This window comes from Cyphomyrmex costatus, unplaced genomic scaffold, assembly GCF_001594065.2.
Source record: "Cyphomyrmex costatus isolate MS0001 unplaced genomic scaffold, Ccosl1.0 scaffold159, whole genome shotgun sequence".
NCBI lineage: Eukaryota > Metazoa > Arthropoda > Insecta > Hymenoptera > Formicidae > Cyphomyrmex > Cyphomyrmex costatus.
Window position 1 is genome coordinate 337,780 of NW_017275598.1, and position 25,060 is coordinate 362,839.

At 35.3% G+C, this 25,060-nt stretch overlaps 1 protein-coding gene across 3 annotated transcripts in view; it reads right to left on the bottom strand.

The window, feature by feature from the left end:
* The window catches only part of Lmpt (four and a half LIM domains protein limpet), a 51,609-nt gene that overhangs the window by 21,846 nt on the left and 4,703 nt on the right, over positions 1–25,060 (bottom strand). Inside the window, exons 2-4 of one of the 3 annotated variants that reach the window (XM_018536802.1) lie at positions 24,199–24,373; positions 22,007–22,240; positions 20,952–21,161 (exon numbers count right to left, since the gene is read on the bottom strand). In XM_018536802.1, the coding sequence (XP_018392304.1) occupies positions 20,952–21,161; positions 22,007–22,240; positions 24,199–24,373 (619 nt within the window). Of the gene's footprint in view, positions 1–1,288; positions 1,764–7,742; positions 8,668–20,951; positions 21,162–22,006; positions 22,241–24,198; positions 24,374–25,060 lie in introns of those variants that run through there. The other 2 variants (XM_018536803.1, XM_018536804.1) reach the window with 2 other exon arrangements.

Here is a 25,060-nt window from a genome sequence, read left to right on the forward strand (position 1 = left end):
TTTATTTTCAATATTTCGATCGGCTTGATCTTAAAAATAAAATGAATATTTTTCCACTTTTTTAATAACAGAATACGGGGTCTAATAGAAGTTGTAGCGTTCATAGTCTTAAATCGTAGAAAAATGACCAATCATAGTCGAGATTATTCTTTTTATATTTAACTGTGATTGGTCAATTATCTACGGCTTAAGATCCTACGATCGCAATGACTTTTACTGTGAACCCCGCAGAAAAGAATTGCTATAACTGCAGGTGGCTTTCCAAAGATTGATAAAACAATCAACGATCTTATGAAAGAAGAATCGTTTCTCTTTTTTTTTTTTCGTGTAATTTTGGAAAGATTCGAGTTCCTGGAGCGTCACCCTAATTCTCACTAAGATACGGCAAAGTATGTCTGCCGGATTGTAGCCCACAGTCACGAAATGTCAAAGGATATCCGGAGAGAATTACTCATACGATGAGCGATATCATTTTAGATACGGCAAGTACGATCTTTGCGTGACGAAATGGAAATGTGATGCTCGAAGTTAATCTTTTTTCACTCGCGAGTATTTTCGGCCGCTCGTAAATCGCCCGAGTTCGAGCGAACGGAGTGAACGAGTGTTTGAGATTAAATGCGCCGCCGTTTTCCAATTACATTTGAGCCGCGAACAAAATGAAATTACAAAAGTACGTTTATACCAATTTTCGCATGATACGATTATTCTAGTTAGTATAAATTAAAGAGTTCAATAGGGCATTTAACGTTACGTCGATGGAAATACCACAAAAAGTATTTTCTCGTATTTATAATATCGAATATATAAAAATCAGCTGAATTATACCAATTATTTTTTCAAATAGAATTTTTCAAACAACATTAAAATTCAAAATATTAAAAAGCATTTTTTGTGCATTTTATTTTAGACTCTTTGTACTAACAGTTTTCATTAAGCAATTTTGCATTACTATTTCCCAATAATAGATTACAGTCTAACCCAAGACTAGATTATAATTCTACTTGATACAGGAAGAGATTTACTTGACCGAAAGTAACGTTAAACTTGTAACCAGCCCTCCAATTGTGTGTGCTATTATCGTCGTTGCAATCATAAGCTTCCGGTCGCTCGCGCATAGTTTCTGGGGTGACGCTCGCAGAATCCCGCTCCCGGATGGTATACGAGAATCGTGAGCACGACAGTGATTACGGCGACAACGGGTCGCCGTTATATGACGAGAAAGAAAGAAGAAATGATAATAAGACTATAACTGCGGGTCTGCCGGATTGTATCGTCAGCCAGCACATACTCTTCGATGGCATGGTGGTTGCTCTGCGTATTGTCGACCTCGGTGATCGTGACCTCCGACGCTTGGTTGTCGTGGCTCTCCCGACGCTTGGTCGTCTTCTTCACTTTGCGCACCTTGCGCTCGGTGGTCGTGTACACTACACTGTCTACGTCCGCCATCTCTGCGTTCTACCCTCTTCCGTCTTCTGTCGTCGCGATGCGCTCTCCCTTAGGCGACAGAATCAACTGCGGACTGTCGTGTTCGGGTAACTCTCTCGAAAGGGTGAGAAGGACACGAGAGAGGAGAATGAGAGGGGGAGAACAAGAGAGAGAGAGAGAGAGAGAGAGAGAGAGAGAGAGAGAAAGAAAGAAAGAAAAAGAGAGGGAGTCCGCGAGTTTTTCGACGTCGGTTTGGAAAAAGAAATGCGGAGCAGCGAGACTACTGGATCCGGGGCTACTACTGTTCAGCGGCTTTCGAGCTTGCGAACTGACTGAAATCTAGGATCGGCCCGCTCCGGGCGTCATCATATCGGGACGCTATTTTCGGCGTCCCGACGACTCCAGAAACGCGCCGCGCGTGTCCCCCCGTCTCCTCTTCGCCACCCTCCCCGGCGTCCTTCCACACCCTCCTCCCTGCCGTCCAACCGTTCTCGTCTCTCTCCGCCACCCTCTTTCTACTCCCTCGTCTCTCTTTTGGCATAGTCTCTCCTTCTCCTGAATCTTGATGCAGTGTGCCGGGTGCAACTTTTCTACGTTACGCCCGCGTCTTCTCGTTCTCTCTGTCTCTCTTTTTCTCTCTTCGCCTCTTTTTCTTCGAGTTTCTTCGAGCTTCTTCGAGTTCCTTCATTCCGCTCTCTTCATCTCAGTGTTGCTCCTTTTGTACGATTTTCCAGTTCAGATACCAGTGGCCGATCTTCTCGATGACATCCCCCCTCCTCCTCCCACTTTTTCTTCTTCTCCTTACACTTCTTCTTTTATGAATATTTATGGAGCAGCCTGTATCTCGAAATTTGCGCGAAGAAACGAAACGGGGTCGATGTAGTCTAGCGCGAATTCCGGAGGAACGATTTTGCTTCGCGCAGCTCCTGGGAATTCTTTGGTACCAGGAGGAGAACGGGGAATTTCCGACGCGGGTGTACGCTTCATTAAATTCATCTCTATCTGGCTTTATCCTCCGTGTTAAATCGTTGATGTCGCGTTGCCGTTGCTGTCGCCGTCGTTGTCGTCGTCGTCGTCGCCATTGCTACCGCATGCGATAGTCACGAAAATACTCGGCGAGGATTCATTTTTCATAACAAAATGCATGTTTGAATAATCGGTTTTAGTAATTTATGGCTGTAAGTTACTATCGACCTCAATCGAACCAATGTAACCAAGAATTATGAATATACCGCTTCTATTAATATTTTGAAAAAGGAAAAATAGTTTCCTTGCGCTTCTCATATCTAACAATAAAATCAGACGAATATTAATACTTAATTATCGCTTCGTCTATATAAGTAATCTATTAACTATCCAGAGCTGACGTGGGTTTATTGAATCTCTCAATTATATTCCTCCAAAGTTAACGGTGAATCGTCTCAATTATATATTTCTTTATCAAAAAATATCAACCATTTCTCTTCAGGCTACATTTGCAAATTGAGATTATTCTCGTTAAAATATAGATTCCTACTATCCATTTTTTACGTTTAACATCAGCTTTGGAGAATTAAAAGTGCAAAGTTTTTTATACTACGAATTAAATGTGATTTAATTCTAATAGCTTTGGTTTGAATACAAAAATCATTTCTTAAATATTTTTTACAATTTATCGTGTAATACTTAATAAAGTGAAAGCTTTTACAGATTTTTTATTTTACTAGAATAATTATTTATTTAAAAATTATTTAACTCTCTCAACGTCTTGATCTTACATTTTGCAAACAGATACCAAACATCGCTTGTAAAGAGAGAAATATAAGGGAACATAAATGTCGCGTGTGTTTCGCTCTTCGTTCTTCTTCATTCGTGAAGCGTAAGGAATGATTAATTAATCTATTCGCAAAGGTTACTACGATAAAAGCAATGAACTCGCTGTCGGGGGACAACAAATCTTCGATAGTTCATAAAAGCACCGTATAAATATTGTTTAAGAATGACGGCGAGCGACCATAAATCGGACCGTTTACGATCAACTGCGGACGCTCCACTCGCGGCATTTGACGGTTTTGCAATAAGACGCGCCGTGTCGTCGTAACGCTGTGACATTTAGTGTTATATCTATTTTTTTAATTTTATGTATCTAGCAACACACAAAAATAGAGATCATCCCTTATTGGCGCGTTCATCCGCTGTCGTTTCTCGAAAGTATCGGATTGCCGGTTTGCACGACGATAAAAATGCACGATTGACACCCTGTGACTCAGGATCTCCTGTCGATTTTTTCCTTCGTGTCTACCGAAAAAAAGCCTCGCTGCGGCGTCTTGATCTCCTGCCAAACAGGTGGTTCCGGGACGTGCGCGTGGGAGTGCGGAAAAATAGAACCCGAATGAAAAGTAAATATAGAGATAGATAGAGAAAAAGAGCGAGAGAGAGAGAGCAGTCGGCAAAGTAATTGGGTTGGAATGTTTCACACATCACCAATATCCCCCCCCCCCTTCTTCAGCCACCTACGCATAAAGAAAACTCGCAACGGACATTAATCCGCGTGACGTGAACTGGCAGGTTCTTGATTCTTGCGAATGATGAGAATACACATAAGATTTGAAAATATATATATGTCCGTTTATACATCTTATGCATATATATAGTCTTATATATAGAATTTCTAAGAAAGAAGAAATATATATATTGTATATAAGCAATTTTAAGATAATTTCTTTTTTTTTCTATTATTAAAATCTACCAAAAAAAGAATATCGTTCTCCCAAATTTTTCTCGAAAAACTACATCGTTTCAATTCATAAGATGCTGATAAAATAACATGCAGCTTTGGCAAGAAGAATAAATTTTCAATTTATTGCATTTTATTAAAAAATATAGAAATAAATCCAAAAAAAGGAAACTAACAAAATATTAAATTATTAGAAAAATAAATATTGTTTTATCATAAAACTGATTTTTAATTCATTTTTCGTTATGTATAGAATGTTTATATCTATTTGGGAGGTGCTTTATATGTATTTTAACTAATTGTAAGACTATATAATATGTGTGAAAAAATAATTTCTACAAAATCGTGTAGCACAAATCGATATTGTTCCGATATTTCTATAATTACAATATTACGTATTGTGCTTATTTCTTATCTGTATTCTAAAACGATAATCAGGGATAATATTTTACAGCACGTTAACTATATTTATTTTACAAGTCTTATCGGGAATGAAATATCGATAACTATTATTGCAGTGTAACCAACTGTAATTTAATCTTATATACCTAATTCAAATAGTCATAAAATATGGGATTACATCAGTTTATCGTTATTGTAAATAACGTATCAAAATAGCCGCTATAAGTAAATAATCAAGTTATCAAAATGTCGCAGCAGAGGTAAAGGATAGTAATATAATATCTCGAGAGCCGGAAGAGGGTGAATTAAAAATATTCAGACGACACTTCGCGACGCGAAAAAGAATAAGGCATCTGATGAATTTCGGCGTCGACGGCGGAGCTTGTCGTCGTGTAAGTGTCGTGCTAGATGTACGCGCGCGCGCAATGTACACGTATATTATTTGCAGGCGGGTATGAGATTGATATTTTGGGAGACCCCACGCGAGAAGCACACGGCACCAATAAACGTCGCGGCACCGACGAGGGCTTCGCACAAATATTAAATGCATTTTGTTATATTATATGGCGTTTATGCACTTTGTAAAAGAATCCCTGATTGTGAAATTGCACCCCTCGCACATGCTCGAGAAATCGTTGATATGAAGTAAAGCAAGCGATGTTAATTGATTTCAGCGCAAATTGCTCGAAAAATCTGAATATCATTGTTTCATAAGACATCTTGAGCATAATTTCTAATTTTGATAAACACATTCACATGTTAATATTAGTTGATTCTTCGACTGGCAGAATGATTCTGCGTTGCCGAAATAATTGGCAGCCTAACTGACCCTGCTATTAGATATTTTCAAATATTATCTTCCGTGACAGGGGATAAGATTGTACAAACACAAATGAGCGAAGAGGGCCATTTCGGCCCTTTCAAAACGGGTTTTGGTGTCAAAGATAATATTTTTGTGTGAATTTTACAATTTCCAATTCAAACAAACTCCGCCACTGATTTGTCTGTTTTAAAATAAATATTTCACATGCTCAAAATATTATATTGTAATTATATAATCTGAAATAACTGAAATATTTATTTTTACAATTATTTAAAATAATAATATGTTTTAATTAAATTGAATAATCAAGTTCCATATATATATATATATATATTTGGATTATTGTAATACCAATACTTGGCTACTAGTTTCACGAAAGTGGGCGAATCTATCTGACAGTAGAGAAGTGCGTGGGATTCTTTAGTAACGAATGCTTGCTTCGTGTAGCCAAATATTCGAAATATTTTGGGAACAAGTATTGCGCAAGATCGGAAGCAAGTTGTTCGAGATTCCACACGCATCGTATGTCTGAACGTGAAAGAGATTTTCTTTGCAGCAGAGTATGAAAAATAAAGTTAATGAACTGCTCGGTTCATCCAACCTGCCTTGTCGAATAACGTTTATTGACACATTGGACGCGCGAAATAAAGTAAACCAACGATCAACGAAGATTATTTTTAGTCATCAAATAACGATGGATATTAAAAGACTCCATTCGTCGTGAAACTTGCTTGTAACTATAAATATACAGCTTCTGAACGTAACAAGTAAATGTTCTAGCTGTACGTGAATCCCCGCGCTTTTTTAACTGGATCTATACAATTTAAGGTCTACAATAGCTACATTTAACTAGTCGATTGTGATGTCAAAAGTAGAAGCTCACACATATTTTTTTATAGCTAACGTAAATGGCTTTCGTTAAATATATAAGCTATTTTAATTTAATAAATACACAAACAAGATGTTCCATATACATTAACTTACGTGTAATATAATTACTAAAAACACCGTCCAACCTCAAGTTCTCCTTTTTAAGCTATTTTGATAATTATTTTATCTTTAATCATTTTACGTTTTTGTTATTAGATTTATAAAAGAATTTCTAATTTATTTTTTATGAGAACATTTTACCTGATTTCTGCCACAAACAATTTTTTATTTATAGATACATAATTACAAGCATTTATATAATACAAGAGTTCATATGGGGGGATTTCTCATATCTTACAATTGTAACCAACCTTTTTAAATTGAAACATGATAAAACTTAAAAAAAAAAAAAACTAGATGGAATCAAAAGAAAATTGAAACTAGAAAATAACAAAAAATTAAATTAATTATGAAAAAAATTCCAAAATTTTATAAAGATTATTGAAATTAATGAAGACTTTTGAAAGGACGGAATAATAATAATTAAATTGCAGATTAAAATTATGATTATTTCCAACCCCCCCCCCCCCGTCACTTAAAATACATTTTTCAACAATTTACATTAGACGATCATCTAACTACTCAAAAATATTTCATATTTTTATGTGTCCGATTACAGTATCTTAAAATATGTAATTATAGAAACAATAATGAATTTTATATCGTCTGCAGTGTACTCATCATATTATTAAAGATTTTGCATGTTATTGTATGTATTCTACAGATCAATTCTGAGCTGTAGAGAGATTTACTGTATTGAAGTGTATTAACCAAAGCTAGGAATTTTATAACTGTTCGAATCTGATTAATTAACAATTAAAAAGTTCAATATAAAAACATAATAACATAATTATTTGATATTATAGTTTTTTTAATCGGAGTATATTTATTATTTTTTAATATTTATATAATCCAAAATCAAATTATATAAAACAAATTTTTAATTTATATTTTATAAATTTTAAAGAAAAAAATATGATATATGAAAATATAAAAAAGTACAGATTATCGTTTAATAATAAAGAAAATTTAAATATTCAATTGTCATATCTGTAAAATATAAAAAATTAATTAAAAGCATTGAGATTATGATAAGATGATCTCTAATCAGATTAGAATATTAATAGCAACTATTAATATTTTTCTTATAATTTCAATGTTTCTAAGTAATTGTATACTTCAAAGATATAACAATTAATTTTTTCAATTTAGATAATAAATTAAAATTTATGTATCTTATATACAGTATAGAATAAAAACTCGAAATATTGAATTATTCTATCAGTTCTATTATCTTAGATCTGATATGTCTTTACAGGATTATTTCCAACTAAGAATTTATGCAATTATAAAACGCATGGCTTCGATTCAATGGCGTACCCAGAATGCTTTGTTCTGATCGGTGTCAGGTGTTGTGTACTGTATAGGTGGTCTTCCGGAACTCACATCCTCCGCGTCCACGAATTCATCATCATCCTCTTCGAGCGATGATTTTGACCTCGAATTTTCCCTTCTCTTCCAAACGTCCGACCCTTTGGAATCGTCGAAAATAACATCTTTGATTCTATCGTAATCCTCCTCGCTGGCGTCTTCGAATCTGGACACTCTCAATTCTTTCGTCTTTTCTTTCCGCGATCTTTCCACGGACGTGACTGCATTGGTTACCGTGTAAATCTGTTTATCCTGATCATCCGACTGATCTCTTGAGCTGGATCGAAACCTTTTGCTCTTGAAGGACTTTCTAGCGGAGCTACCTCGAAAGGACATGTCTCTTCTGCTCTCAGAGAGTCCGATGACACTGTTAACTAGCTCCTCCAAGGCTTCATCATCCAACAGTATCTCCTCCAAAACAGTCTGTACTTCTACCGAGACGCTCTTTTTACTCTCCGATCTGGACAACGATGGGCTATTAGTTGGAGACGTGTTCGTTGACATATCCCGCAATAAGTCGTGCACAGTCTGCACGGATATGTCAGACTTGCGACGTTCCGGATCTTTCTTCGACTTCTTTATGGTTAAATTCTCTGCAGATTTACTGATCTCCGCATTCCTGGATTTCAGTCTGGTAGGTTTTCTCAAGATCGTCGTGGACGATTTACCAGATTTCGGTTTTTTCTGACTGACGAAAGTCTTCTTCTCTTTTTCAGTCTTTTCGACAGCTGGTTCTTGGACAGTCGAGTCAATTTTCGTAAGATCGTTCGAGAGTTTTTCCATTTTTTTCGAGATGTCGACATTCTTCGATTTCTTTGATAAATCTGGAGATTTGGAGGGAGATTTTTTTGGTGTTCTTCGCGTGATCTTTCTCTCCTCGTGATCAGATTCGTCAACTGACGAAACCGACTGCGAATACCTGTATCTCTTGATGATCGGAAAGCCATCGAAGGATCTCGTGGTAGGCGCCTCGTTGCCCGAATCCTTGTCGAAGGACGTGTCCACTTCGCTTGAGGAGGCAGATATTTTATTTTCGTCGTGAGCAAACGTCGGGATCGGCGTTGGTACCCTGACATACTTGTTTGGTTCTGGCGGGGCCAGCGACCGCACGACTTGCTGTAAGCTTTGTCTAATTTCCGTATTGATTTCCTCCAAGAATCTTTTCGTTTCGTTATATTCATCGTTGTCATCGTCATAATATCGATCGGCTTGGATGATCCACGTATCATCGTCCTCTCGCACGAAACAACTCCAGTCTGGGCTGAGCCTTGAGTCCGGACTGAGTCTCGAATCTGGTCTGGAGCCACCGAGCAAATATCTGGTGCTGCACTCCGATAAAGTGCTTCGACCGTCAAAGTTCTTGTCCAAAGATCGGAGTTCGCTTCGCACTCTCAGACTGTACTCGTGCAGGTTTTCGAGTTTATGCCTTGCGTCGCGAGGAAGTCTCACATCGGTCGAGTGACTAAAACTGCAGAGGGAATCATGAATGCTCTGAATGTCATTGTTAGCCGGCTCGTGATATGAGAGGCACGGTGTTGGTGGATTGATGCTAATCACTATGGTGTCAGATGCGTGTCGTAGACACGCCAGCAGCTCCAAGACGCCGACACAGCCGACCAATACCGATAGCAATAAACCCATCTTCGAATTAATTATTGAGAGAATGTTTGTTTATACTTAGATTCATCTTTGAATAAGGAATTTTATGAGCTTGCAAACAGAAATTTAAATACATTTAAGACAAGACTTTTTTTAAAGAATTTATTCGATTATTAAAATTGTAGTTTTGTTTATACCGATTACTGGTTACATTTATTAGATGTCTCGATGCCTAAATCAAATGAGTAATCTCGTACTTTCAATTAGCTATAAATAATTACATTTTGGCAACGTTTCGAAAGATGATCTAATTCTTCATTTTTCATCAAATAAGATCACATCGTTGCTAATATTAACTTCACTGACGTCATTCAAAACCAATACTAGAAGATTTTTATTAACAATTACGAAAATATGAATTTTTTAATTAAAATTTTTAAAGTAAAACTAAAAAATTTTTTCTATTATATATAATCGTTGTATACGATTTATTAATTTTGTCTTGTTTCAATGGAAATTGTTGACTAATTGTTGCTGTCATGTGATGAAAGGAAGAGAGAAAGAGAGAGCGCCAATTCGCTGAAGATTATACGTATCTTCGGAGTTTTACATGCCTACCTTCTTCCAAATTAGTCACGATTTTACGGCGCGACATACGAATTTTCTCTGCGTATATAAATCGCAATTTGTAATTTCACAAGTTTGTACAAATACTCTGCATTTCGATCGATGAAGAATAATTTTGGCACACGCCGTACAAGCGCGAAAATCGAGTCGCCACACTTGTATTGTGCTTCGCATTCGCTCAGGAATCCCAGCGTGATATTCTCCGTCCGATGTCAATGTCTTCCCGAAGGAATATTCAACGAGAATCCCGACGTGAGACAAATTCGAGATTTCGCGATATTTCTCACAGCTGTGTTCAATAGAGAGAGATACAATTGATGAGAAATTCCACCTTGGGTAACATTCTCAGGGATATTTATCTGCATCCTTCCAAAGATTTATCTTATCGGTATTCTGGCAGTTCTTTCTGAAAGCATCGTCCGGATGGGGGACCTCCGACTTCTCGCGCGAGGCAACCTCGTGGCCCATGGCCACCAGCGGCGGCATGAGCACCGGTCTCTCGTAAACACGTTAGTAATTCTTGGTGTCGGTGACGTCACCGAGAAGACAGACGACGATTACGTGATTCTAAGAGGGGGACCGGACCACCCACGCGTCACTTTGGTCCACCACTGAGACACGTTCTCCACTCGTCAACGAAGACGCGTTACAACGCCCCCTTTTTCTCCTCTCTTTTCTTTCTTTCTCTCCCCTTTTGGCGCTTGATATCGAAACAAATAAACGGCTGGAACGAACACGAGGATCATGTCCGATCACGCGATTATCGGCTTATCCATGCAGCCGGATGGCGGCCGGAGCACTGTTTTATTTTCCGCGGGCAAAAGCGGCTGGCCAGGCTGGTGGCCGTCGGCTCGTTATGTCTCGACGTGTCGACGTCGACGTCGACGTCGCGAAACGTTGGGTACGATGCGCGGGGCCCGGCTAAAGGCTAAAGTTAGCCCGAATGTCCCTGAACACGAATCCCTGTCCTTAATGCACGATGCGATGAACGGCGCGATCGATCGGTGCGGATGATAATTAGCGATGCCGATCCGCAGCAGCAGCAACAGCAGTCGCCGCCGCTGCCGTGCTGGGCTGCCAATATCGTTGACCATCGATCGTATCCGTTCAATAAGCTCGTTCTCGAGGGAAAAGCAAACTCACTGATGTTTGAGTGTGAGCGCATCGAATGAGACTCTCATTCGTTCGACCTGAATATTTCAACCACGTGATGACGCCGGTAATCTCATATGGCTGCCAGAAGAGCAGATCTGACGTATTCAGAGAGAGGTAAACAAAATTTTTAATATATTTTTGATGGACATGATACATTAATTTGGCTCTTAGCCACTGATGATTAACTGATCGTCTGATAGCTCAGGTCGATTTCGCTCGAGTCGGTTAACTGTAATTGTAATCTCTTGGATACTGTGCCTTTCTCTATCATGAGGTGAGATTAAGATAAAGACTCCATTACATTATTGCAACGTTAATGGAACATAAGGTATAAGAATTAACTTTACAATAATCCTATAAGCAGTTACATGTTATGATATGTTGATAATTCTTTGTTATCGTTTTATCTCGCCAATGATAATTCGAAGTCTTTCGTTTTTGTTAATTGCAAGAGTTTCCTTTCATTTTCTTTCAACGTGTGCAGATCAGAACGAACAAAGTACATGTAGAGATAGAGTGTAATTCATTCAGTTCAAACAATTCTAAATTTGTTGGAGGAAAAGGAAAATACACATTCATGTACGCAAATAACAGTGGAAGTCGAATTTCGCTCGGCTATTAACACAGTCAAGAATAATTTAGTTGCAATTCTAAACTTGCTTTGCGTGGCTCTGCAGCGTTTGATTCGCCAGATACACTCGCTATATACGCCCGGTATTTAGAGGCGCGATATTTACGCGTGGCCGACTGTGTGGTCGCCCGAGAACAGAGTGAGCTTCTGGCGTCACCCGATAGATTTTATTTCGGTTACCTCATCGGTTTGTACGGATCAACGTCAGAATTCACGATTCCCGATACCGCGCATTTTGCGCGCGGTACATCGCTCTGGCGCGCCTCCAACGAGAAGATATCGATGCGGCGGCCCCAGATCGAGCCCCTTATCGAACCCTCGATGATCTACATTCGCGCGACGCGATGCCGTCGCGAGTGACTCGAACGCGACGAAATCCAAGGAAGTCAAATTTCACGGAAACGATGAGCGTCTCCTACGCAGTCACTCGTCAATTTATCGCGTCCAAGTCGCGACGCGAGTGGGCAAACAAGATAACGATGTGAGAAAAATGCAGATACAATGGGAACGCGTGCTAAATGGTCAACATGCTTTGTCTCATCGACGAATTGTATACGTGCGATATTCAGAAACATTTTACTCGACATAGCCAGACACAACGTTTAAAGACTTTTTAAGATCTAAAAAATGTACGTTATGACGAAAAGCGAATTCTTGAATAAGAAATAAGGAATCATAAATTTCAACCTATCAGAAACCGGATATACAGAAATACATGGTTTCTGACAGATCGAAACCTGTTAGTTCTTGTTCCTTATTCCTTTTATTACGTCTTAATTGTAAGCTACGTCAACTATGAGTAATAAAATCCATTTTTAGCATTAGAATTTTTACATAACTGGTTCAAATTGCTATAATTGAGTCGTTTTCGAATAACCCGTAATTAATACCAAATACATTGATTACGTTCAGCAAAGAAAACTGATCAGTGATTCTTTAATATGATTCATTCCTATACTTAGATCAGCGAAAAACTAAAGGCAAAAACTAATTGTATCAAGGAATCGTTGAGGATTCATTGTGATCAATTTTCTTTGTTGAATGCAGCCATTGTCTTTGAATAATGCATTTGTGTCGCAAGTTTTAAGATAATGTTAATCTCGTCTTTATTTCATTAACATCAAATAAATTTTGCAACGTTAAGTATTACATATTTTACGTAGGATATGATTCAATCTTTTCTTGGTGCAGTTTTATGAGATATACATATTATCTATAAAAGCTATTGAAAGTCGTTAAGATATCATATTAAAAATCATTTCTTTTTAAAAGTGTTAAGATATAAATATTATCTCTCTCTCTCTCTTTAATGTAAGATAATAAACATCATAAGTATGAAACACTTTTTCCGCGCGCGATGTTTATTGTTTCTAGATAAATAAACTCAGAAAATTGAAGATACTTCCAATTAAAAATAATCATATTGTAAAGATTGAATTTATAAAAATATCGCAAAAAGAAAACATAGAGAATTATGAAATCATTAAAAAAGAATAATGTATATACTTTAATCATTTTTAATAATAAACATATAAACTACTTTAATTAATTTTTTACATCAGTGTATTTATGAGCACTCAAAAAAGTGTTTAATTTCAAGATATTAAAATGTTTTATTCTTGTCTCCATTTTTCAAACATTTAAAGATGCTTCAGTTTTAAACTTTTCAAATAAATAAAACACTAGTGTGTTTTAAATCCAAACATATTTACACATAATTTTGTTTATTAAAAAAAAGTTTAAATATCTTTGAGTGTTTAAAAAAATAGAGACGAAAATAAAACATTTTAATATCTTAAAATTAAACACTTAGTTTTTTTTTTTTTTTAATAAGAACATTGTAATATCTTTAATTCAAGATTCAAGTTCTTATTCATATTTTATTGATGCTTTTTTGTAGAAGCGCGATACGCTCCATTAAAATTCCACGAAGACGTGCAATGGAATCGGAGAATGAAGAATCGCGAGACACGAGTGGGTGATGGAGCATCGACTGCGCAATCCACCCGTCCGGACCACTTTCCTGACTAGCGCCGAAAATAAACGCGTACGTCGACAGCGTATCGGATGCAAACTAAAATAAATCGGCGATGTGTCTTACGACGCGACGTCTCGCTCCGCGAATTTACTCGTCAGATTATCCGACGCCTCGACTATTCATCGGCATGCAATTAAGAAATCGTAACTAAGAAATTTTTTATTCGGTAAACGATCCATGATACAAGAGAACATGACTTCAACATTCTCAATATAATCTCTGTGGGATTACACGATTATACGACAAAAGATCATTTTCTACTTAAGCAATCTATATAAATAATTAAATGTTGATCATTTTTATTTTCAATTTTTCTATATATCGAAATATCTTTTTTCGACACAATTACATATGGTTAAAAAGCTTTAGAACGTTTATCGGTGGTTTTGACATTAATTCGGAACACGCGTTATTTTATAATCTCAATCACATTGTTATCATGTGATTTTTCATACTTTTCTTTATTACTAATAAATGCTGCTATTAGCGGTTTTATGAATGAAATTTCTCGTTGAATTAAATTTTTTATCTTTAGCATTTTGACATTCTATTAAAAAATAATAATATCGGTATATAACAAGTCTTTTATAATATAAGTATAATCAGACAGAAATTAGTGAGGAAAATGCGGTATAAAAAAAAGACGATGTAAAAACAAATAAAAGAAGGTAATGTAAAATAGAATAAATAATAAGAGAGATATCAACAAATAATACCAATTTGACGTTATAAATAGCGTTGTGGTACTCAACAGTGAGTCGTTAAAATATTAAGCATACAATCGAACTACTACGTTGTCGAAAAGTAAATTGGACTCGCTGAGTGGAGGACCTTGACTCTGCCCGTAAAAGCCAAGAACACAGACTCGGAGCAGGCCTTTCTCACGTGTGTGCGTGCCTTTCGCAGGTAATGGCTAATCGATAAACCGTAAAAAAATAACGTCAAACACCGACTCTTGAGAAAGATCGATTGGTGTGTGATCCAGATGTAGAAGAAACGCGTGCTCGCGACATCATATCCTATCGGCGGTGGCGGCGGCGGTGATGGCGGCGGTGGAGGTCGAAATTAGTCGACCTCCTTGCCCGCACCCGAGAGAGCCGGTTCTTCTAGAGGGAAACGGAACAATGCCAATGTTATTTCGGTCGATGATCGAACGGCGGTGGCCACGGTCGAAGAAAAGCGTGCCACCGGATCTGTAAAGCCCCGCAATTCGTTCGCGAGCCAACCGAATTAGATTAAAGCGGCGGAACTGAAGTCCAGTCCCGCCGTCGGGATTATTCCCTCAGGACCGCAAGTCCTCGTCTCGCCGTTTGGCATCCAGGTATGCCTATATCGAATCGGCCGTGATCTCGTTTCGCGACTCGCAGAATCGTTGATATGCTGCTCTTTCTCTCTTTCCATATATCTTATTCATTTTGCTCTCCGTCGTTTCTTTTATCTTAACTTTAATATATGTTGGTGGCGCGTGACCCAAATTGCGTCGTACATTGCTGTGAACTCGTTTTTGTCGCGAGATATTTCTTACTGGACTGTGCAATTCATTATGATATCGGATTGCATAATTCTTTGCAAAACAACTTGGGACAGTAAACACTTTTTATCTTTAACGAAAAGTAAATACTTTTTATTGTATTTACAAAATTTCTTATTGAAATTATTTACGATAAAGTAAATTAGCTATCTGCGAACACGTGTAATTTATTTAAATTGAGCTAAATCGCGTACAATTTAAAAATAAATATTCCCAAATTAGTTGATAAATTATAATTTGCCGTGAAAACATTTCTCGGACTCAAAATTATTTATTTTAATCAGTATCGGAAGTATTAGCGACAGACTCGGTCTGGCCGATCAAGATGAAACGTAGCTCTGGCAACCAGGAAATGGTCAAGTGCAAAGACCTAGCTAGAATGTCTGGCGTTCGAGAGACGCGCAACCCCTTGCCATCACAAAACATTCTTACTGACGAGTGTCACTGACATTCTAATTATTTTTGTTAAATGTCTCATTCATCGGCAATTTGCGAAACATTGGCTGTTATTGCAAAGGAATGATATTGTCATTTATATCGTGTTACTCGACCGTAATAGAGTTTATCATCTGTCTAGATATTAATAGATATTATATGTATAATTAAATAATTTCAAACAAATTAGACCTTGAATATATTGGTTAATGTAATCTTTCACAAAATTTGATTACATTAATATATAATTGAGTAAATGAGCTATAATTAACACAAATCGGCACATTCACAGACACATTTTTAGCTGTCCGAGTTGGCATCGAGCTTTTACGGACAAGTAATAACGATCTTTCGCTAAAAGCTTTAACGCGAGATTAAATCATAATGACTCGCATCTAAAAGCAAAGCCCGACCTTGCAAAATTGGCACTATAACTAGACAAAATGGCAAATTTTCGGTTTATATATTTACTGTTTGCGTTGTTTCTGTTATGTTTTCAGTTTATGAGTTTGCCAACAATAAATTGGTACGTATACGAAATGACTGCTCGATAAATCACTTTAGCACGAATGTCCGTGTAATTTCGTGTCTTTGAAGCACTGTTACGATTACTTTAAATATGAAAATAATTTCAAGCATCTATTATTTTTGTATTATTTTTCTTTTATAATACATCATATCAAATTTCCTTAAATTATTTTTTTTGAGATTACAAAAAATTTATCTCATACTGAAACCAGTGTAATTCAAATTTTTACACTGCAAATATATGAAAATCTGTATGATTTGTTCGTCAAAATTGATAAATATAATCGAGATATTTTTATTCGTATTATCTATACTTACGTAATAAAAAATCATTATCATATATTACCGTCATCACAAACAATTTATTAAGTGCACATACACTGCACATATAAATTAATTGCCTAACTAAAATTCAAGTTAATTCAGCTATACAAATAAATGCGATATTAAACAGCATAATCTACGAGCCCGTTCCAACTTCATATATTGATTTTAATGCGGCAGTTGCATGTCGTAAAAACGCTGCTCGCTTCAAATAGACAATGTGCCAGAATTTTACGCTGTTACGACACATTGCGTCATTGTTACGCCACATTTTCGTATAAAACCCGCTCTTTGCTTGTTCAAAAGTTCAGAGCATTCGCAAAGTCTCGACAGAACGTTTCGATCGCGTATCACAAAATTCCGTGTCTTTTCCCACAAAAATTAAGCTTCATTTGTACAATTCTACGTAATTTATATCGTAAATATCTCGCAATTACACCGATGCAAATTGTCTCTATATTGCACGATCTTTCGAATTAGATTATTAATTTTTATTACAATTTTAATTGATTGTCACTATATAATTCCTTGTCACATAATTTTTATGATAAACGGATCGATCTCTATAATTCACGTCGTCGCGACATTGTAAATATGTAGCGTAAATTGTCTTTGTGTAAATTGTTTTTTGTATCCTCAGGCTCGTCGTAATTTTACGAGGTGTTCGCGCGGGTGCGAATAGGAGAGGGGGAATGTGTACTCTGTTCTGGAGAATAGTGTTTGCGTACTTTATTATCAGATATACAGACATAAATCGATTAGCGAGTGGGTCATTTCACCAGGTCCTTACCATCCCGCGTGACTTTTACGCGACGACTTTTCTTTCCGATCATTCGCGGTTGCGGACATCTTGGCAGCCGACCCGTAAACACTTTTCCTCGCGATTATCGCGCAACCGTGTCTGACTACGCGCTGGCGCACTTCACTTACCGAAATCCAAAACCACCTTTCTCGAGTGACCGCAGGCCGTGGTCGTCACGACGGATTTCGTATCGGGGAAAGGCGCGGTCACTTGTCTTTTTTCTTTTCGTTTTTTAATCAACGAAATATAAAAAGAGATATCGCTTTTCTGTATACGGATGAAAACAAAAATACGAATCCTAATACTGCATTAAAAATATTACGTCGATTTATTCGCGCGCTTTCGTCGTCTTTCGTTCCCTTCCTGAAACTCTCTGACTGGCTCTAATAAAAGACCCGAACGGGTCAGTCTCTGGATCCATCGTGGTGGGAGCTTCGACAAGGAATCAAAATAGATTACCGGCCGGCGAGGTTTCCGGTTGGATTAAGACCAACTCGAGGCAACATTTCTTAACGAAACAGCTGGCACTTTTCAGATTTCAGTGAATTTCGCGACTTGGAAGAATTTCGCGTTACATAATACATATTATATAATAAAATTATATTACATAAATTATAATGATAATCATTTTCATTAAATTAATTAATCTACAATAAATCCATAACAATTTCAAATAAGTTGGAAAATAAAGTAACATTATTATTTTTATTCTATAAGGAATCCTGAAGAATATCTATAAGAATTTTTATTTCAATAGGTTGTTTTTAAAATCAATCTAAAATTTTCGTTAAATTACACATTATTGATACTTTAATAATTTTTGATAGAAAATAAAAGGCTCGTTGCATACTTTTAAACGAATACTTAAATGACGAAATTATTTTTTGTTATAAATATAAGTTTATGTTTATAATAAATTCAGTTTTTCAAAAAATTCAATTTCTTCAAACTTAATATTTTTAAATTGTTAAAGATATAATTGTCAATTTCAATTAATAATAATTCACACGTATTTCATATAATACAATTCGTCAACTGGTTTGGTGGTCACAATGAAAAACTCAAAATCTTGGCGCATACATCGACAGTTCATGTTGTCGCAATATAATTTGCATTACGCAGTTCCAAAAGTGATGAACTGAGTACGATGTTCCTCCGCTATCCTACTCGATCTCTATTTTTGTTCATCTAAATAAAGCCGAAAGTGGCCCAGTTTCTACGCAACAAGCGAAACAACGGCATGCAATCGCACGATATTTAATATTATTCTTCAGATATTTTAAGAGAGATCTAACGTTTCTCCTTTTTCCACATTGCGCCAGTTCACGTAGCGTTTCGCAATACACAATATATGTATAAACAAACGCGATAAACAAAATTTTATATATGTTATACCTGTTAAAAAACGTAAATAATTAACGGGCTCACGTTGAAAAAATTACATATACATTATATTATAGAATTCACAAAACACATACTCATTAGTCTCCATGAAGAATCGATGAAGTTTAGAGAAAATACATTCATTGGAAACCAAATTACTGAGACACTCGGCTTAAGCCTTGACGACAACTTATATTTGGGTCACTGAGATTTCAGGTTTTCTTAATGCAAAAGCAATGCCATCGGTGTAATAAACGTCTGGCGAAATGATGTACGGTACGAAGTATAATCTTACGGCGTCGCGAGAATGCCTTAAATGGATAGGACGACTCCGTCAACATCCCGGGAAAGAGCGCATTCGGGTACAGATGTGATTGCGTATTATCGATTCTGTAGTTTTTCAATTGTAAATTGTAAAGCATCAAATGTTACGATTGTAATCTCTTCTTTTTGAATTCTTTATACATTTATACTTTGTATTATTTAACTTTTTATACAATTTCACTTTTATCAAGCTCACGCATTTTGCAAGTATTTGTACCAATGTCAGTTTCACAGGCTGTTGCATTTTCTAAGTAGATACGTACGTACCGTCGCCGGTAAGGCAGATGGCTGAGGATAAACTCACTAACCACTGCGGTCTGACAATTACCTACCTCGACTACTTTAGCGGTTTTCCTTCGTTAACGCCGAACGATAATTCTGTTCTTAATAGATGTTATCCACTATAGTTTTGTATAGACAGTGAATATCATTTTAAATTTTAAATAAATGTTTTAAGTACTCGAATGTTCTCGATTGCTTATTTTTATATATTTTACATATTTATTTACAGCACACATTTTTGAATATTTTTTAAATAATTTTGAAACTTTTTGAGCTAATATGTTGTATATTACCAAATTTAATGTTACTAATTAATTTTGATTTTTATACATGGCTTTAAAATTTATTTATATTTATATAAAACACCGTATGACTCGAATAAATCATTAAACATCAAATCAAGATATTTAAATATATAATAATAATACTTAATATCAAATAAGACGTTTGAAGTTAATGAGAGTCAACGCAAGAAGGGGTGCACAAATTATTAAATCAGAAAAATTCACTTCACTCCATTTGATGTTTGATTCAATATTTCAGACCGTTATATTGGAGTTTAAATAGTCTTAACATATCATAAACATTTAGTCGTACATTGAATGGTATTACTTTTAAAGTACCATGTATAATAAAAATTAACATGTATAATTATTATATAAATTATTATTAATTAATATTACTTATGATATTAATATCACTCAAAAATTTAATGACATGTTTGGCGTCTGCCGAGAATCCACTTCAGTTTTGGTAACCTGTGAGTGATCCAATTTCGGTGGATTGCTAAACGAATTAATTAAGAAATGTAAATTTGAAGTTTGATTGATGAGGACTTCAAAAAGAGTTGAAACTTTTAAGAATTAAAAAAGACATCATATATCAAACAAAGTTAAGTGAATTTTCTAATTTAACAATTTTCGCTCCCTCCCGCACTGACTCTCATTAGCTTTGAACGTCTTTGTTATTATTATTTTAAAGATTAAGAGTTTATTCTATACATATATATATTTTTTAAATTTGAATATAAAAAATTAAAGATCTTATACAGTATAATAGTAGATTTTGTAAAAACATTTTGTAAAAATGAAAAATTCTTTTAAATTAATGTGATCGAAAAAAATAAATTTATTTGCATATTGAAAATTGTGGATTATCTTGTTGCAATAACATATCTGTCTTTCAAATTTTTAATTTTTTTTACATTTTAATATCTTCGCACAAACGTTTTTTGTAATCTTATTAAATAAAATTATAATATAGTATGATGTTTTCAAAAATATATGACCTCAATTTTTTAAATTGAATAAAATTGTAAATAAAATTAAAAATAAATTTTCAAGACGTTATTTTATACATAGAGATTATTTCTTAAAATCATAAAATTTCGTGTTACATTGCTATCAGTCAAAGTACCACAAACTTTACGCAAGTTTTATGCAGTAATAATTTGCGAATACAATAAAGAAAAAATTTCAGTTTAGCAATAGTCGCCAACATTATTTTATATGTAATGCAAACGGCTCTCTCTTTTTTTGTATGTGAGTATAAATATGGGCACTTACTTCGTCGCATGCAGCGCATCTTGGTTTAAGTTGTTCCGCATAATGCCTCTCGCAGAAAAGCATGTCGTCATGCACGCAATAAGCAAGATCGATCAGGAGTTCCTTACAATCCGCGCATCTAAAACACGTCGGGTGATAGAGGAGACCCAGTTTGCTCGCTGACACGGCGAGGTTGCCATATTTCAGGGACGATTCGCACACGTTGCACTCCTGAAAGAAAAACCTGGATATTAGAAACTTCTATGTTGTTGACACGGATTTGCTACTCAAAATTAATCTCAATAATAGTCTCATTAGTAGTCTCAATAGTAGTCTCAATAGTAGTCTCAATAGTAGTCTCAATAGTAATCTCAATAGTAGTCTACTAAGTTTTACTCCATTTTACAGAAAGATCTTATTTCTTGCAATTGTGGTGAACAATTCTTTTCTGTTGAAAATTTTATATCACATAAAACAGTACCGCGCAACTTTTTTTTAAAGATTATACTTTCAGAGGATTATTTTCAGGAATAGAAATAAAATCTTGCAAGTCATATAATGTTTATGTCATTTGCATAAAATAGAAAATATGATTTTTTATTTGTAGCTATAATTCGACGGACCGTAAAAATTTACAAGCAGATAGCATGTGGTTCGCAGACTACAAGTCTGTGCATCATTGTACCTATATAAGTTGTAAATTTTTTTAAACTCGTTTTCGATAGCCGGGTATTGTTTAAAAATTGATTGTGTTCAGCAGAAAAAGTAAACATTTTGTACTAATTTTTAGATCTAGAAAGGAATATAAGTTCTATCTCAATTCATATCTAAAAACATAGTCCAATCCGCTCTTATTAAATTGTTTTTTCTATTGAATACAACCAATGAGAGTCAAAAAAAAGATAGAAGAGAGTTGAATCACGAAGAGAAGCGCAAACATGCTAGATACTGTGAATAAACGTATTCGTTAATTCATTACAAATTAATATTTCGCTTTTCATAATCATGGAACTCCTTACAACATTAACTTTCCGAATTTTTTTATCTGCTATTGAAACTGAAAGTTCTATACTCACGAGGTTTCTTTCGAGAACTTCTTGTACGCTACCAATGTCCAGCGCGATCTCATTCCTAGCGGCCATGAAATCATCAGCGCTGCTGGCATGTTTGGGGTCCAAATGGCGACAATAGGCCCTTGCTAGATCCTGTTTAGGCAACTGGATCGCCAACTGACGATCTCTGTGCCGTTCACCAGGCGTGCCGAGTCTTGGTACAGCGATCTCTGGTAGCATCGAGAAATATTCTTCCACCTGCAAAAAACAATTCATCAGTTTTAATTACATAAGCTGTAATATATTTTTATACTTGTAAATTTTAATAAAATTTCTGTTGCAAATATGTAATTACTAATGAATATGTAATACAAATAAGTAACTTCACTTTTTTTCAGCTTCTGTATCATAATTTGCTTTCTGAACATCATGATATTTTTTCGTTGATCTTGTTTACGTTGATCTTGATGAAAGATGTGTGTAAACGATCTATGCGATACGGTCAATATCTAGCATTAAAAACAAGGTAAATGCATTACGGTACTGTGATCGGCCGCAAGTGGCCAAGATTCATAAAAAAAAAAAAAAAACGGGAAGAGCGTCCGTAATAAAACACACCGGCGGTGATAAAGACCAGTTCTAAGCTTTGCGGTGGGATTTTTTGAAAAATACTGAAGGCTGGCGGCACGCCAGGATTCTCGTCAGCCGTCAAACGTCTCGCACGTCTATTTCACTATGCACGCTTCGCTCCTACCTTTCTTCCGCCCACAATCACCCGTTATTATCCCATTCGCTTCGCGATATAAACTGCAAACGGTCGTTTAGGGAAACCACCTTTGTCAGCTGTGCGAACTCTGTCTGTGCACGAATAAACGTATTTTACGAAATTATAATTGCGATGGGCATAGTTATGTCTAATTAAAAAATATAATCTTGAAATTAAGGCAAATGAGATATATAATACAGTTGTAAGAGCGTGAAAAACGTATGTTCATTATTTCATGTAAAATTTACTTCTATTTATTCCAATCGAACATTTCGACACTCTTTGGAGTCATCCTCAGCATTAACAATATCTTCTAAGTAACTAATATTTTTCTCTCATTCTACAATAAGCGCAGTCGCTAAAGGACTGATTGATCCAAAGTAAAATGTAAGAATATCTATGTAATTGAGGTGTATAAAAATTCTAGAAATTAGATATGTGATTTACAACGAATATGTAAATACCTTTAAATTTTTATATAAAAAAGTAAATGACTTACCATTGTAGGATGAGAGATGTGACAAATTATCAATAAATATCCAAGGAATATCGCGTGTGCAGTCTTGTAATAATGAAAAAAACGTTGCCAATTATATTACGTAGTCAGAATAAATTAAAAAACATGTTGACACTGATAAAAAACATAGTCGGGACTGAACGGTAATTTACAAGTGTGTCCGGAGATAAATACATAAATTCTAATTATTTACACGTTGAAAGTCAAAGCTTTAAAATAACAATAAAAATACCAATCAATAACAATTACGGAATCATAAGTTATTTAGAATTGAGAGGTAAGCGTGATGTAGATACTCCGTGTCAGATTGTAAATTGATACTATTATCTTATGTTCGTATATCTCAGACACTAATCGTTTTCCTAAAAATTATTCCCGATCTAAAATTTTGATGTTCTCCCAATCAAATTAAAAATATATTAAAATAAAAATATTTGGAAAAGATAAAAATAAAACGGAGTGTGTGCTATGAGAACATTGAAGCAAATTGGAATCAAAATATTTAAACAATATTTCAAAAATAAATAAAAATTATTTGTTTAGCAGCAAAAGAAAAAAAAATGTCGTTTATGCTAGTTGTGATCTCTCTCTCTCTCTCTCTCTCTTCTATAAGTATTAATTTTTAAATATACAAATACTAATAATAAAATACGTTTTACTTTCATAGCGACCTCTGTTGATATTTCTCTCTTCATGTATATACCATATATGTATATATATATATATAGAAATTAATATATATATATATATATATTAATTTCTATAAAATTGATATAAAATTTATTTTTAATACAAATCGAAGCCTATCGAAGAGACAGTCTAATTGGATCTTAGTTGCTTATATAAAATTTCACGTGAATTTATATACTAATATATGTAGTCTTTCTAAACTGAACGCGCGGAACAATTGTCGGTTTTGAAACGCAACTCTACCTTATGCGACGGAAGTCCAGGAGGTGCCCAAGCGAGACCTCTTTCTCTGGGATCCACACCGATTGGTCCGTTCGACTCATCGCCCTTAAGTCCTAAACGAGATCTGACGGACACCCATTCTTCGTGGCAGACATCGTGGGCTTCGCGCGGACATTTGCAGCTAGTGCAGTTCTTTCTGAAAAAAAATATCATTATTAAGAATTAGATCTTGTATGCATCATCAAGACAAACCTAAACATAAACTCTAATTTAATTAGGAAGGAAAAAGATTGTCAAATATAAGATCTCGACTGAATTAAAACTTTTTTTTTATTAAATCTCTTTCGTCCAAGAAAAGTGGTTCTCTGATAAATATTTGTTGCGTGTTCTCTCTCTCTCTCTCTCTCTTCATTAACTCCAGACATGGCCCGATGTGATGAGGTACCCAATAAAGTTTTATTACCTTTATATATGTCACGCTTGTACGTCGATAATTACATAATTAAGCCGATTGCCAGCAATGTTTTTTTATTTTAGAATTTACACCCGCGAACTCGTTATATATATTTTCTTTTTAATTTTATAACAACGCGACGCTTTATTAGTTATTGCTGCATTAACTTTAAATGTTCAAGAATAGTTTCTTGCGACAATTATCATCATTCGCTAATTACTATCTTGTCACACTGTTGAATTAAATACTATTAATTGTCATGTTAATTAATTATGTCTACAATATTCATACTCGAAAAAAACAAAATTTTGCAGAAATATTAAAAAATTTACTCTTTAAACACTCTTTTAGAATGAATATTACTCTGAAGAACATCTATTGTAAAAAAAACTAAAGACATAAATTTGATAATAATGTCATTAGACTATC